Genomic DNA, 16,740 nt, shown 5'->3' on the forward strand with positions numbered 1-16,740 from the left:
TCGCCTTGCAGAGGGGCCTGGCAGTGATGATGGCAGATCTTCCAAGTAAGGACATTGAGGCTAAGCTTATCTACTTAGTTTATCTGCTAATCTCCTAACACTTCACATATCTCTTCACATATCTCTTTAAAAGATCTGGCAGCCCTGGCACCCTGATTGAGAAACACTGGTCTAGTAGTATTGCCATTTTCAGAGCTTCCCTCTTTGCCTAAGGAATAGGATTAATGTTGTAAAGAATGTTTAGCTTCTTTCCAAATATGTTTTGATTTTATACAATGTTCAACCTACCATAGAGTATTATTAAATCAAGGAGCTTTTTCCTGGTTCATAGATTCATCGATTGTAAGGGGTTGGAAGGGACCTCGCAAGAACATTGGGTCCAGCCCCCCTGTACTAGGCAGGAAAGACAACTGGGGTCAGGTGACCCCAGCGAGGTGACCGTCCAGTCTCCTCTTGAAGATTTCCAGGGTAGGTGATTGTACCACTTCTGGTGGGAGTTTATTGCACAGTCTGGACACCCTGACTGTGAAGACGTTTTTCCTAGAGTTGAACCTGAAGCAGTCTTCCAGGAGTTTGTGACCATCGCTCCTGGTTTTCCCCAAGGGTGACCTGGGGAACAGTTGTTCACTGAGCCCTTGGTATATTCCCCTGATGTAGCGGTAAGCTGCTACCAAGTCCCCTCTCAGCCTTCTCCTTTTTAGGGTGAAGAGTCCCAGGTCCCTCAGCCTTTCCTCATATGGCTTGCCTTGTGAGTCTCTGATTATACGGGTGTCTGTTTTATTACACTGCAGAATATTTCTTTTAAATGTTTATTTTTTAAATTATTTTAAAAGTGCCAGAAATATTTAAATAAAATGTAAAGTTTTTAACTACTTTTCTGTTTCCTTATATGAAAGCGTAAAGAAGCATGGTGCTTCTCACATGTTAGGATTCCAAAGCATATTGCTAAATCATTACAGATTAAGACTACTGGTATTTTTTTTGGAATGTCTTTTGATGAGAGTAGGTGGTCTTAGATTTTTTTACAGTAGATGCTCATCAGCATTAAATAGTTCGACTTTATTTTAAACTGATCCAGCGAAGTAGATTTCTCATGTAGTTTGGCTATCCCATTTAAACAGGACTAGAATTGGTCTAGTGACTGAATTAAGAAGCCATTGAATTAAGACAAGAATAACTTTGAAATATTGTGTACTTCTAGATTTTATTTGTAAGAATCCATTGCAGTTTATAAAGAGAAGTTTTCCCAGGCATCTAACCAAAATGGTGCCGCTTTTACTTGGTTTACAAAGTCATTTGGTTCCCTCCTCTTGTGCCCAAGTGAATACTCAGTTTGTGATTCTACATTCTACCTATAAAGTTTCTGAAGCACTTTGGGACATAGGGTGAAAAAATAAATTCAAATATATATTATCAATTTGACTGAACAGATTTTTCCATTTGTATAAAGTGCAATGAGATTTAATATTGAAAAATAACTGAATATTAAAGATTTTGAAAATTTTCCTTCTAGAGATTATAAAGTGCAATTCTTCTTGAAAAATATTTGAGAATTTTTAATAGTGACATTGCAAGTACACATATTATAACTGGCTAAAATTGTAAAAATGTCTCTGAGGTTCAGAAATGATCAGAAAGTAGCAGTTGTCATGGAAATTTAGAGCAGGATACATGCGATTAGAAATGAGGTGCACATTTTTAACAACAAGGCCATTAACCTTTTGTACAACTGACAAAGGGTACATGGATGCTGTATCACCAACAACTTTTAAATCAAGACTGGATGTTTTTCTAAAAGTGATGCTCTAGTTCAAGCATGAATTGATTTGGGGAAGTTCTATGTTTTGCATCATATAGGAGATAAGATTATATGATCAAACACACAGGTCAGTAGGCACAGAAGCTAGGGACAGAAATTACATATAAACCAACATAAGTGATTGGCCACCAGCTGAAATCTGTAACAGAACAGGACTTCAGTGCACATAAACTGCTTTCAAAGTTGATATTGTATAGTGGTAACTCACAGTTTCCAGCTTCCCAGGATGCTTTGCATCTCCCCCACAACCCTTCCCCCCTTCTCAGGGTGGGCATGATAATTTTGGCTAAAGCGCTCTGCTGTAGCTGCATAGGAAGGCTGCTCTGGTGCCCCCTGGGTTCTGGCCTGGGCCACTGCAGTCATGTGGCTGCATTTCCAGAATCAAAAGTGAATGTCTTTGCACTTGCTTATTGGTTCAATCTACACCGCTTGGACTAGCCTGCAAAGATTGAATCAATTCAGCCTTGGCCTTTTTGACTGTCTATGCTTATGCAAAACGGCAAGTTGTTTTAAATTAGACATCATGATAACCATGTCTGGCAGGGCTGAAGACATTTAGGAGTTTAAGTATATTACAAAGAACAGAACCCATAACAATGGTATAATCCCATTTCTAATAAAGATGGTAAATCTAATGGTGCGGGAAAGTCAGAACTGTATTTTTTGTTCTTTGTTTGGAAAGAAGCAGGATGATATACTTCACTTGTACAAATACCTTCCAGGCTGTTAGTAACTAAAGATGATATTAAACATCTACCAGGATGCATCATGTAGATGTTTAACATTCCTGGTACATGTTTAACATCTTCTCAGTCAGCTGTACCCTGACTACTGGAAGTCTGATGATTTTGTTTCTATATATGACTTCTAATTAGAATACACACGCGCACACACAGCTTATTTAGTCTGCAGAAGAGAAGACTGAGGTGAGATTTGATGGCAGGCTTTAACTACCTGAAAGGTGGTTACAAAAAGGATAGAGCAAGACTGATCTCAGTGATGGCAGATGACAGAACAAGGAACAATGGTCTCAAGTTGAAGAAAGAGACATTTAGGTTGGATATTAGGAAAAACTTTCTCGCTCTGAGAGTGGGGAAGCCCTGGAATATTTTACCTAGCGAGGTGGTGGAACCTCCCTCTTGGAGATTTTTATGGCCTGGCTCGACAAGCCCTGGCTGGAATGATCTAGTTGGGGTGGTCCTGCTTTGAGCAGGGGGTTGGACTAGATGACCTCCAACCCTAATTTTCTATGATTCCATGATTTTTTTTTTTTTTTTCCTTTTTGTAATCGGCAGACTCCCAATTACAGGTGCACCAATAAAGATTTTCTAAGTCAATACTGATAGCCGATGATCAACCATATTGACTGATGCCAATCCAGTAATGGATATTTAGTAATAGTGCAAGGCATTTTAATCTACTGACATAAGTAATCTTTTGTTTGTTTGTTTTGCCTTTATAACACACACATGTGCCTCCTGCCTGTTCTGGCCCTCAATGAGGAAGGCGGTAACCTCACACATGTTACCACCTCACCCATGGCTCCTGCCTACAGCCCCATTCCCCATGCAGCCCATGCTGCTGTCCTGGGTGGGGCCAGTGGTGCCGGGCACATTTGGAGCCCCAGAGCATGCTGCTTCCTCAGCGCTGGCAGGCTCTGCTCACCTGAGCTCCCACAGTCGCCAGGAAGAAGCCATTTTTGCAAATATTTCTCCCTCTCCAGAAAAGAGAGACATTCTTCTCTGTGGTGCCCAGCAGAGAGGAATGTCCTTTACACGGCACCTTACCCTGCCCATATGTGGCCATCTCCATGACAGCCCCAGCGCTATTCATTTTTAATGAACTGTTCAATACTGGGAAAAATCCAGAAGACAAAAAGACTACTAAATTGTGCTAATATTCCACAAGGACAAACGGGACCTCCTGATAATAATACATCTGTGAGATTGACATTAATCCCAAGCATAATGGAAATGACAAACAAATAGGTTGGTCAAACAAACCTGTATTAATTCTTTGATATTACAAAAATGAAGATAAAGATGATTAGGTTGAGATGTAATAGACTTTTATAAGGCATTTGATATCAGATGATATTTTCAATAAAATGTTACCACTATACAATATCAATAATGACACAATAAGTGCATTTAGTTAGAAATCTGGAAACAAAAAAATGCAGGCCATGCCTACAGGATGCAGAAGAGCAATGAGTTGGAAATGGATTAAATGGTCATAAACAGGGATCCAGGTTTTCCTGCAAGCTGCCCCTCACTGCCTAGCGACGTACCTGTCACTGCGTTGTGGGGTGCAGCCTACACTGTTGCCCTCACCGCAGCCCCACGCACAGGAAGCGTGTTGCTGGGGCAGTGAGGGGGCGAACAGCAGTGAGGAGGTTTTCTGCACGGTTCCTCGGCTCCCTGCTGCACTGGCTCACGGGGATGAAGCAGGGTGGTAGGGAATAGTGGCGAGCAGGGGGCCTGCTTTTCCCTGCCAAGGAGCCACACAGAAAACCTTCTTGCCGCTCCTCACCCCCCTGCTGCCCCAGCGACGTGCCTCCTGCACACAGGGCTGGACTCTCCAAAGCAGCAGCAGGCTCTGGAGGCACATCACCAGGGTGGGCGGGGAGGGGGACTTCCCTCCCCCTCTCCCTCCCCTAGACGAGCCACCTGTGGTCCTGTCCTGCTCCCAGGTGGGGCCCTGCAGCCGCGTATTGCAGCCGTGTCTCCCAAGCCCTACCCAGCTGGGCAGCACCCTCAGCTTGCACCTGTCCCGGTACAGATCCGGGAGGCGTGGGTCCCCCCTGCTCTCTGGGAGTGCATTCAGATGTGGGGAGCCACCCCACCCAAGGGGGGAGCAGGGGCAGGGGGCTGCAGACCCTGGTCCATATTCCTGGTAGCTGGGGGGGCCCCCTCCAGCAGGGGTGGGGGAGCAGGGGCTGTGGGTGGTAGGCAAGGGGCACCTGCAAGGCTGTGGGGCCTGTGGGTTAGGAGTGAGGGGCACTAGCAGGGCTGGGGGAGGGCTGGGGTGGACCTTTAATTTTAATCATGGATTTTAGGGTTTTTAGTAGAGAATTTGTGATTTTTTTTTTTATTTTTTTTTTGTATCAGGAAAAACCAGGATCCCTGGTCATAAAGGACAAGCATCTCAGCATATGTTCCTAGTTTTGATGCTGTAGCAAGAGAGCTAACACAACCCTTCAGTTGATACAGGGGAAGTTGTGAGCAGGAGTAAAAATATGTGTTCTACTTCTGCATAGCCTTGGTGAGGCCAGTACTAGACAATACTAGAATAATGGAAATCTGCATTTAAAAAGGGTACTAAAAAATTGGAGATGGTTCAGAAAAGACTTATGAAAAATACTCTGTGGATGGAGAAAATATTTTACAATGAGAAATTTAAGTAGTATAATCCACAGCTTGGTAACCTGCAGCCAATAGCCTGAATCTGTCCTGTGAAAGTCCAGTCCAGCCCAAAATTACACTTTTGTACTGTCTGTCCCCTCTGTCGCACCCTTCTCCTCAGGCCCTCAGGCTGGTCTTTTATGCCTGCTTACTGTCTCTGTAGAATTTTCCCCTCCCCACTGCTGTTGGGGATATTGGAACTTGGCTCCTGGCCAAGTCTCCTGCACTTTGTCAATGATCCCCAGGTTCAGAAGACTTAGTTGCTCCAGAGGGGTGGAGGTTTGCATCCAGTGGCGTCGTTCAGGTTATAAATGGCAGCAAAAACACGATTGAGAGATAATTTATAGATGATAAGCATCTCCACAGAGAGAGAATTCTGCATTTAGTTACCTTACTAAAGAAGGTAACAGGTTCTCTGTCTTGAGTTCTTCAAGTTAAAATTGGATGCCTTCCAAGATGATCTGTTTTTGCTAACTTCAGGCTACTAAATTGAAGATGCATTATGTAGTGGTTTAAATCTATATATAACAATATGAAAGATGTGCATTTTTAAAGTTAAGTTAAAAAAATCCAGATATGTTTTAATATTCGTGATATAAAATTGTTTCTTTTTGTACTAGCAGCCTTTAGAATGCCACAAAGAATAATATATGAAAGCGAGTCGGATATATTGGCTGTGTACATGATTTAAATTATCTGGGAGAATTCTCTTCAGTTTCCTTTCCTGGTGGAGAACCTTATCTGGAAACATCTGAACAGACATTTCAATGTTGAGTCCCTGAAGAGCAGAGAGCTTACTGTTCTGATGCTGCACAGCCCTGAGTGGCTGACCCATCCTGCCTGTATCTCCCTGCAGCACAAATAGGGATTCTGAAAGGGGCATGTGATGTTTTCTGCTTAGTTGGAGCAGCAGAGTCCACCACACAAGAAACTATTCCCTTTGGGAAGGCTGGGAAGAGCAAAGTACCCTGGGATGCTGTAGGACTGTACTGTGGTTTCTCTCAGAAGATGATACGTACAGAAATTCTCTCTTTGAAAAGAACCTCTCCTGGGAGTGATTTAACTCTGGTTCTTCTCAGTTTATTTTTCTCCAGGGCAAGTATTGACTCTCCCAGAAGAAACTGAATGCCTGTACCTGGTATCTATAAGTGCATAAATCTCAAAACACTAACAGATGTTAATGTGTTAAGCTTACAGCTCCCTTTTCAGATAGATCAGTATAATTCTCCCCACTGTAGAGTTGAAGAAATAGAACCACAGAATTTTACATGCTCAAAATCACCCCGATAAATCTCCGAGTTGGGAATCAAGACACCACCTGATTTGGTTCTGATCATGTTCTTGTCCTGGGGAATCCATTTGAAATTTTGTCCCCTAGCACAATTTACATTGTTTTTTTGCAGCATTCAAAACCCAGCTAATACAAATATAAATTATTTTATATCATGAATATTTGACCATAGCTGGATATATTTAAACATAATTTTAAGACTATATATCTTTCAGAGAGTTATGTATCTAATTTGAACCACTGTATTCTATGGCACATCAAATACTTGATAGCATTTCAAAAGGAAGTATCCTTTTACAGACAACCATCTTATTTTGCAGTAATTATTTTTTAATAATATAAATGGACATGAGTAATGACCCATTTTGCAAAGGTTGCCTTTATAAGTATTTTAATGCCTTAATTTAAAAAATAAAATCTCTGCTGTAGATTCTAACTGTTTCCAGATGGAAAAATATTTGGTTTGGAGTTGAGACAACTGTATACTGCTTAACGCATTAAGTTCTAACATTTTTTGATGGAGAGAGATTCAGAGTTTTGGATTGTTTTGTTTATGAGAGTTGAGGTGAAGTAACAGTATCTCTTTCCATTTACCTTTGGTAATCTCTTGACAGGGAAAGTCTTATTATACTTTTATTTTCTTTTGTGAAAAATATGTATTTAAGAGTTTAAAATATTTTTAATGGACTCTAATCTCCCTGGATGAAAGTTCGTTATTGGTGATTATATTTTATAAAGGGTTTTATTTAAAAATGTGTGTAACATATGAATTTGGTTCTTAAAAAAGGGTGTCAAATTTACTTTCCCTATTGTCAATGACCTTAACTACAAGATAGTCAGATCTTGGAAAGCAGAGCTGTAAGCTTTTTCAGACTGTTCCTTCCAACAGCTTGTAACTCTTTTACATAATTCTCCTAAAGCAGTATTTTCCAAAGTGTTGGCTCACTCCAGCTCCCAAGCTGGACAGAGTGAAAGAGTCTTTTTCGACCACTCAGTTGTTCCTCAGTTTTTGAGATCTTATTTAAAATCAAGTCTCTGAGGTAACTGATGATTAAATGACATCTCTGAGATTTCAGAGAGCCTGAAACAATAGCACTGAAGTATGAACTGCCCCATTTATTTTAGTGGTTGCTAATGATAATATTTTAAACATCAGTCATATTAATCATTTAATTCCTTATCAAAGCAAATATTCTATCTATATTCTGTTTTGGGTGTCACAAATTGAAGGAAGTACAGAGCATGCGTATACTGAGATGCAGTGTTACAGATATACACTGGTTGTTGGAGAGAGGGAAAGACAGACTTTTGACATATTTGCTTAATTTTCCTTGTTAGGAAGGTCATTTTCACTATAAGTGTGGTTAAGCATTGGAACAGACTATTCAGAGAGCTCGTGGAATCTCCATCCTTGGAAGTAATTAAAAAACAAGCTAGATAAACACTTGTCTAGAATGGTTTATACAGGGTTGATCCTGTCTTGGTCAGGGTTTTGGACTCAATGAATTCCTAATGTCTCTTCTAGCCTTACTTTTGTATGCTTCTCTGACTAGGGGGCTTATTTTACCATCATTTAGAGCAAGATGGTAGTTTAATTTCCATTCTGATTTGTATCTCTTTGATTGTCTTCTGGGATTTCTAACATTAGAGCCAGTTGTAAGGATACCATCCACCATAGGCCTGGGAAAGAAAGGCTCCTTCTTGCATTACCACTCTTGTTAGTGCTCCCCAGCAAATTTTTCTTAATTTAAGGAGTCATAGTTTCCCAGTCGCCTGTTTTCTATCAACTAATTCCTGCTGTGAGCCTAGTAACTTTCCTTTTTTCCCCTTATGCATTTTGTTTGTTTGTTTTTATGTAATTAGCCAAAAATGGAAATATAATGCTTGTGGAATAATATTAACTTAATGTGGTTATTGGAGGGCTAGGATAGTTCCTTTACCTTATTTCAGTGAACAAGCACATCCAAAACTATATTGTCTAGTAGCTTCATTTAATTCAGTCTGACAACAGAATTTAAGGGTGTCCCTGAATGCTTCCCTTCTTTAAATTATAACTAACTCTAAGTACAGGAAAAAAAATGTAACAGAATATACCAGAGCACTAAGTAAAAAATAAATAAATAAAACAAAAAGAATGGTGATGCTAAAAAATTAAACCCAGGCTCCATGGCTCATCGTGAGAAACTCATCTTTGAACTGTGGAGATTAACAAGGATGGAAGAACGAACCAAGCCCTGCTCTTCATCCTGAAGTTTGTAACATGAATGTGTAGGTGTGGGATTTGCATTTGTCACAGTTTGTATAATTAATGATCTTCCTGCCTCTATTATCTTTCAGTAGAATACACCCTACTAAGACTACCCACAGGATTCCTCAGAGACCTCCAAACATCCACACACTACATGGGTTTCTTCTGTTCCCAACCTATATGCCACATTTTGCACCCAGAGCCTTCTATAAAGAAAAGTGGAGGAAGTGAAGGTGTTATTTACCTTCATTCACTGGTAAAATACACATTCTTTCCCATTCTAAAAATACATTTAGAATGTCAGCACTATATGAATATTTGGATTTGTCCTCTGGCTGAAGAAGTACCCAACAGCTTGCAAAGAAAAATATTTTTTTTGTGATTTCTTAGTTGGTCTAATAAAAGGTATAATCTCTTAACCAAGAGTTCTAGAATTTTGCATTTATTTTTGTCTCAACCAACATGGCTACCAAATACATCCCTGAGCACTACATGACATATTTTAAATGCACTCATATCAACTACTGCATCATTTTTAAAAGTCTATGAAGCTAAGCAACTTATAGAAATTAATAATCAGCTGATGTTTGTTCAGTTCAATTCCCATTGTGCTTACCTGTACTTTTGCTCTTCACTTGCTAGATAAAAATGGTCATATAATGAATATGCCTCGTTTCCTTCCCAGTCTTTCAGGTGTATTTTAAGAACATAGTGATTCTGATTAGTCAGCTGAGAAACAAACTCATTTCCAAGCCAGTACTCTCCAGCAGGATCACCAAATCCCTGTAATCCAAGTTGTATATTTAAATAATTTTAATTTGTTGTCCTTCATGACTTTGAATTCATCAGTTCATCAGCTTTTAAAAGGAATTTTTTTCAGTCAGTCAACTCTAAAGCTTTACTATGCATGTGAAGATCAGAGGTTTTTAGTTTTTCAAAAAGTGGATTTGAACAAAGAAAGTTTTAGGAACTTGAAACAAAATGAATTGGTATTACATTTATTAGATTGGACAGAAACTGTCAGTAGAAACAACTATAAAAAACTTTAAAATTAAATATGTAGATGTATTATGAAATAGTTGACTGGTGGGGGCTGGGGAGCAAAGCTTGTTTTTAAAAACAAACATCACACTTGTAAATCTCTAGTTAGGCAAACAGTTTACATTATTCTGGCATTTCCCAAATGAAAGCAGAAATTTTCATCTCAGAATTAAAATACTACTTTCAAACCTGCTGACTTATGCCCTTTTAAGTAACTGATTTATACTTTTCTATGACATAAGCCTCTATAGAGATCATAAGAAAAACGATAATTTAAGGCAGTATCTAGGCTGCAAAATTATGGAGCCCAACAGCAGCACCATTAGTCTGTCTCCTGAATTAGAAGTAGTATAAGCCATAGCAGCCAAATGTTTCCAAAAGGTAAATTAACTTGGCTATAGGCAAATTGGCATGGTTGTTGAGCAGTGCCAGTTAGTCCACCTGAGGCAGCTAATGTATAGGAACAGCGCAGCATGCTTGAAGGTGCCACTTCCAGGCATGGTAAATTTTGCAGTCAAGTCATAGCCTAAATATAAGAATTCAGAAGAGTGGTGTGCTTACCATCTTGTACTCTTTCCATGTCCGGTGAAAGTCTACACTTCCATCCTCACGTCGTTGAATAATTGTCCACCCCCCTCCACTGGTTTCCATGTCACAGTATGTCTGTTAATTATAATCATGAAATGCAAATCAATCTTTAGTAAAAGGCAAAAGATTTGTGCACTCTGTTGAGAAACCAGAGAATACACATCATGCACAAAGAATCATAGAATCAATGGACCGGAAGGGACCTGTAAGATCATCAAGTCCAGTCTCCTGCCATAGGCAGAAGGTTAGTAAGCTCAAACTAGCTCAATGAGGTGCTTATCCAGCCTCCTTCTGAATACCTCCAAGGATGGTGACTGCACCACCTCTGCCAGGAATGTGTTCCAGGTTCTAGGTTCTAGGTACCCTTATGAAGAAGAATTTTATGTCCAACTTAAATCTTCCCTCAATTAGTTTGTGCCCATTCATCCTCCAAAGGGGTGCCTTCCCCCAGATCTTGGTGCTCCGCCCTGACATACTTGTAGGCAGCTATCAAGTCACCTCTCAGCCTCCTCTTACTCAGACTGAACAAGCCTAGTTCCCGGAGTCTCTCCTCATAGGGCCTATCCTCCAGGCCCCTAATCATGCAGGTGGCCCTTCTCTGTACCCTCTTGAGCTTATTTGCATCCTTCTTAAAGTGTGGTGCCCAAAACTGGGCGCAGTACTCCAGCTGCGGCCTCACCAGTGCTGAGTAGAGAAGGAGAAGCACCTCCCTGGATCTGTTAGCAACATATAAGCTGATGCACGCCAGAGTTCTATTTGCCCTGCTGGTGACTTCATTGCACTGTTGGCTCATATTCATCTTCTGGCTGACTGTGACCCCCTCCCAGGTCCCGTTATGGTGAACGTTCTTCCTACCCAGATGACAGACCTGGCACTTTTCCCTGTTGAACTTCATATGATTCCAATCAGCCCACAGAACCAGTTTGTCAAGGGCATCCTGGATTCTTACCCTATCCTTTGGTGTACCCATATTTCCCCACAGCTTGGTATTGTCCACAAACTTAATCATAGAGCATTCCACTCCCTCATTCAATGCATTAATAAATAAGTTAAAAAGTATGGGCCCAAGCACCGATCCCTGTGGGACACCACTGGAGACAGCACAGCCCTCCAGGATGAGGCCTTCCCATTGATTATAGCTCTCGGGGACCGGCCTCTAAGCCAATTATCCACCCACCATAGGCTGGTCCAGGCCAGTACCCTCCAGTTTAATTGATAATTTTATGGGAGACAGAATCAAAGGGCTTACTGAAGTCTAAGTAAATGATGTCTACCTCATGTCCTTTGTCCAGCTGGTTAGTTACCTAGTCATAAAAGAACACCAGGTTTGTCAGGCATGATCTATCCTCCACAAAGCCATATCACTGTATACTGAAACTCTCTATGCTGCCATGTAACGGAATAATAAAATCTAAGTACACACTCTACGCAGTCCTACCAAACCATAATGCCCTGAGGTTGAAACCCACCACTTTGATCTTCCAAAGCCAAGAAAAGCTGTGGAAAACAGAAATCCTATGAACTAAAACAGATGACCCAACTGCAAGACAATTCCAGTCTGAGTGACTTTCTGGAGCCCACAAATAACAGCTGTAATACAGGACATTAGAGTAACACTGATCTATTATACCAGACTTTCAAAAGGGGGCTTTAAGAGCTACTGACATGAAGTGTAGGAGTTTTATGGTTGGTTTATTCTGATGGGTATGTATAGCATATCTGATTAAGTTAAAATGAATTGAGCTTATGTAATAGAAACTAAATGGGGAAGTTGAAAGAAAGGATTTGAATTGGAGACGAGTGCAAGTAGAATGAGAAAAGTGTTACCATTTTGTCCAGATGGAAGACAAAGGAATTGCAAGAAATGGGAGAGTTTTGTTGTTATCCTGTATAATAATTTTTTACTTAAGTTCAGTAGATATCTTACATAAAATATATCCCTCTGTTCTTGCCAGTATCTTCCTAACATATGCCTACTAAGAGAATATGTTCTTTTTAGCCTACATTTTTTGGGCTATAAGCTGACTTTGCACATGTCTTTGGAAAGCACCTGGCACAATCACATAACTACTGAAATACAACTAGGAATGATCACAGGAAGTTGTCCTGGCAAAAGTTTATAATTTTTTGAATAGCTTTTTAACCAGTAATGATTGTATAAATATATTGTATAAATGTGAAGGAAAGGGGGAGGATACATTTTATCCACTTGAAAAGATTCTGCATCAATTGGGTTTGAGGGGTTTTAAAGGTCATAAGTTCTGAAAATACTGCACAGACAAGCATGTATTACACAGTGCAGCTTTTTTACTCTCTGATTGGCAGCCAAAGATGCCCATCTTGAAAATATACACATAATTAACTTTATGTTTCTGCTTAGTCCCTCTGACTAGGGATCAGTGCCTTAGGAGAAAATTTAAGCTCTTGCTGCTGACTTTTTGACTGATCCAAATCAGAGTCTGTCTGCTAAATGTATTTTAATACAAAGTATTAGTACAAAAGTATTTTAGTACAAAGCTAGCTATTTCAAATATATATATGCATGTATTCTCTTGAAGATCAGTCATGTTGGTTGAATAACAAAAGTAGATCTCAAGGAGATATAGAGAAAGTAAAGAGAATGAAAGATTAAGGAAACTAAAATTAGGCAAAATAATTTATTTTCTGCTAGCAACTAGAGAAAAGGATCACTTGAGTGGATGTTGTGTTTGGAGTTTTTTCATATTCATAAAAACTTAAGAAAAGAGATGGAGATATGTGTTTGGAGATATAGGGACAATTATTTTGTTTAAAATAAGCATAGTACATTTATTGTGTATAAAACTTTTTGCGAGGAGACAAGTCTTAACTGTGTATATTTAGTAATTAATGTAAAAGCTGAAAAAGTGATAGAATTGTTGTACTATTTAATCAGAACGTAAACCTTTCAAAAAAGCCCTTAAAATAGAAATGACCAGCATTTCTTTAGGACTTTTTTTAGCACTCACTCCTTCGGTAAAACTCCTGCGGAATTTGGATAGAGCTTATATTCAGAAAGATCAAATATAGTGTGGAATGGAAACAGAAAAAATATGTATCAGGATCAGACAGCAGAATAAACATTTTAGTTTTTTATATTATAGAAAACTGGCAGAGTGGGATATTCAGCAGATTTTGAAAGTGTTTCATGGCTCAGACCTAGCAGCTGGGGTATAATGTGAATTATTTATTAATATTATGGTAGGATTTACAGGCTTTGGTTGCAGAACAGCGCATATGAATAAAGAGTTGTATTCACAAGCATAATGAAAAGTAGGACCCTGCCCCAAAGATTAAGACTGTAGTAGTCCCATTGACTGCTCATTGTGTAAAGCTGTATTTGTGCCCAAGTAGTTTCAAAACAGATTGTTTTTATTGACTGTTGTGAGATTAGAGCCAAATTCTATGCCTTGCCTACCTAGAATATGATGAGATGTTAAATTGAATGGCAGTTAAATGGTTCCTGCATGTGTATAAAGCACTAATGCAGCATGTCAGTTTCTGAATTAAGGTCTACTCTAAGGAAAAGGAGAGATGCTGATCACGCTAGCAACAATCAAAAAGAATGTCAGGGGCTTGGTAAAGTCTTCATGAGTTATTTAGGTAACTTTTGAAGTACTAGCATTAGCAAATATCACAAATGGCTTGAGCATCTCATTCTGTTTTGTAATATATTTTTATAATTCCAATTCCTCAGGGTATTGTGATTAGATGAGAATCTCAGCTTTCATTAAAATCATTTCGGGTCTTCATGGTCATGAATAAAAACTTGAAGGCATAAATTTGAATGGTAGCCATCTATATAAGGGGGGACCAGCGAAAAATAGGTGAGGCTCTGTTCCCCCGAGCACCACCTGGGATTCCACGGAATAACAGCCACTAATTGATTGAGTGTAGGTTCAGGCTTGATATCAGGAGGCATTACTTTATGGTTAGGGCTGCCAGGCTCTGGAATGGGCCCCCAAGGGAGGTGGTACTCTCCCCTACCTTGGGGGTCTTCAAGAGGAGGTTGGATAGCTATCCCAGCACTCATTCCTGCCCAGGGCAGGGGTTTGGACTTGATGATCTGTTCAGGTCCCTTCCAACCCTAGAAACTATGAAACTAATTCTAAGGATGCAAATGTCAAAATAGCATGAGACTGGAGGAAAATATAATTAAGTTGTTCTCGTGTTTTTTAGGGCCATTGGAATACTTAGTGTAGGCAACACTGAGTGCGAGATGAAGTAGCCTATCATTTGAGGTATAGGTCATACAATGTATGATAAACCAAATCAAACATATTAGGTTGGCTTTCTCTCTTTCTATTTTTAACGTCATAAAGCTTCTCTACCAGCTCAACAAAAAACCAAGTTTTTGTTACCAAATGCAAATTAGGGTAATTAAGAAATCTCCTGCAGGAATATATCCATTTGGAGAAAGTTTGCTGTGAAGGTTTCTCAAGTGCTGGATGAAATTTCTGTTCATAGAGAGCCTAGCACACACACAGCCAATAACTTAGTGGTTAGGACAGTTCCCTGGAATTTAGGGATGCACATTCAGCTATTTTTCCTGATTCAGATTAGTGAGTTAGACCCAGGTATCCCATATCCGAAATGAATGAACTAATCACTGGGCTATTAGATATGCTGAGTGTGGGTCTTCTTTGAAAAAAAGAATGGTCTCAATTTCACTCTGATTCAGAACAGGACATTTTTTGAAATCCTGAGATTTTATTCATAGAATGGGAGAATCACTTCCCACTCAGCTCTGTTGCTTACCACTTATTCAGTTGTACATTACGATGAGAAACAAGTGATAATGCAGGGTCAATAATGCAAATTACACAGAAGTTGTTTATAAGCCTCTTGGGGGGTCAGAGGGTGTTATAAGAGGAAAAGATGAAAACACAAACAGCAGCACAGTGCTCTGGCAAGTAAAAAAGGTCATTCTGTTTCCTGGTCTGAATGTCAGTACACATTGTAAACAGTAGAAAATGGTATAACATATTTATCTACAAATCTCTACTTCCCAAACAACTTCTCTACTGTATTTATGCATTATTGGTACAAAATATGCATCAAATCAAATAGGGAAAGAGTAAACATTAATTTTATCTCATAATAAATAAAAAATTGTGTTTTGCTGTACTTATTTAAAATGGACTTTTTGTTCTGTTTGCAGAATAGAGATTGAACTTATTTTTGTTTTTTGGCCCAGTTGATTACTACCATTCTCAAAATGAAGCGTTTCTGTTCAAAGTGTCTTAAATCTTGCCGTGCTTTACAATGCTTATTATAAAACTAAATTTGAAAGTGAGCAGTGCAAGCATTTTATGTTCCAGTGGCTTTTTACACTCTGACAAATGTGTGGGTTTGTTTTTATCGCAGGGATGTTTTATTTTGACTGCTTTTGGCTGATGCATGGAGACAGTAATACTGCCAGACCCGAAACAGTGCACCAGCTGCTTTTAAATTTATTGAATTTTAAAAGTCTTTTATTAAAATCTCAGTCAGCTATTAACATGCCTTGTTTTTTATTCCCCAAAAGTACATGATTATGCATTCCTATTTACTGGTACTACATTTGAAGATGGAGTCAGAATCTAAATAAAGAAGGGAAAATCAAGAGTTATTTATAGAGCCTTCAAAATGTAGCCCTTACTGCAGGAGTGGGCAAAATGTGGCCCGGGGGCCGGATACGGCCCTCCAGGCCCCTAAAAACAGTATAAAATTAATATTAATCTGCCCTGGGCTGCCTGCCATGCCGCCTTTGATGGCTTTCTGAAACTCAGTAAGTGGCCCTCTGCCCAAAATAATTGCCTGCCCCCGCCTTACTGTAATGTGTGGTTGTGACTGCTGCAGTCCACTGTTTAAATGTACAGTTGCTTCTATCTTCTATCATGTTTAAAGGTGTGAATGGAAGTTTCACTTGCAATCACTAACTCACCCAATGCTTAATACAGCACCTCTCACTGAGTATGTAACCTAATTTTTCATTGTAAGAAACTGAAAACAATGGAATTTAATCCAAAGGCAAAGTAGCCCCCCACCAAAAAAAAAATTAATATATTGTAATTTTCATTGTTACCTAATTTCTACCATCATTTATCTAGAATAGTTCTAATTTTATGGACCATAGTTTATAGTTCTGTTCCACTACCATCAGAGGGAGTTGTGTGTGGGTAAGGACAGTTTCTAGTTCTAAGCTTAAACCAATAAATGTTTTTTAATAATTTCTTTAGCTTGTCACTTGGATAAAGTTTCATATTTCCTGACCAAATAACATATAATAGATTTGTCTCTCTGAGCATGTCCAAATGTGTGTATACTTTGTGATAGATTTTTTGAGTAT

General features: G+C 39.3%; 2 protein-coding genes across 11 annotated transcripts in view; one reads left to right on the top strand and one right to left on the bottom strand.

Annotated features, from left to right (window-relative positions):
• Positions 1–16,740, top strand: part of MCPH1 (microcephalin 1) — a 228,582-nt gene that overhangs the window by 69,968 nt on the left and 141,874 nt on the right. Inside the window, exon 15 of one of the 7 annotated variants that reach the window (XM_019488430.2) lies at positions 8,852–9,166. The exons of 5 other annotated variants lie outside the window; for them this stretch is intronic. In XM_019488430.2, coding sequence (XP_019343975.2) covers positions 8,852–8,854 — 3 coding nt within the window. In that variant the 3' untranslated portion in view covers positions 8,855–9,166. Of the gene's footprint in view, positions 1–8,851; positions 9,167–16,740 lie in introns of those variants that run through there. One more of the 7 variants, XM_019488429.2, reaches the window with a different exon arrangement.
• The window catches only part of ANGPT2 (angiopoietin 2), a 67,698-nt gene that overhangs the window by 4,444 nt on the left and 46,514 nt on the right, over positions 1–16,740 (bottom strand). For all 4 annotated transcript variants that reach the window (XM_059730263.1, XM_014604170.3, XM_006274844.4 and 1 more), the window contains 2 exons: positions 10,365–10,466; positions 9,379–9,545 (listed from right to left, as the gene is read on the bottom strand). In XM_059730263.1, coding sequence (XP_059586246.1) covers positions 9,379–9,545; positions 10,365–10,466 — 269 coding nt within the window. The remainder of the gene's footprint in view (positions 1–9,378; positions 9,546–10,364; positions 10,467–16,740) is intronic.

The sequence above is a fragment of the Alligator mississippiensis genome, chromosome 1 (genome assembly GCF_030867095.1).
Source record: "Alligator mississippiensis isolate rAllMis1 chromosome 1, rAllMis1, whole genome shotgun sequence".
Classification (NCBI taxonomy): domain Eukaryota; kingdom Metazoa; phylum Chordata; order Crocodylia; family Alligatoridae; genus Alligator; species Alligator mississippiensis.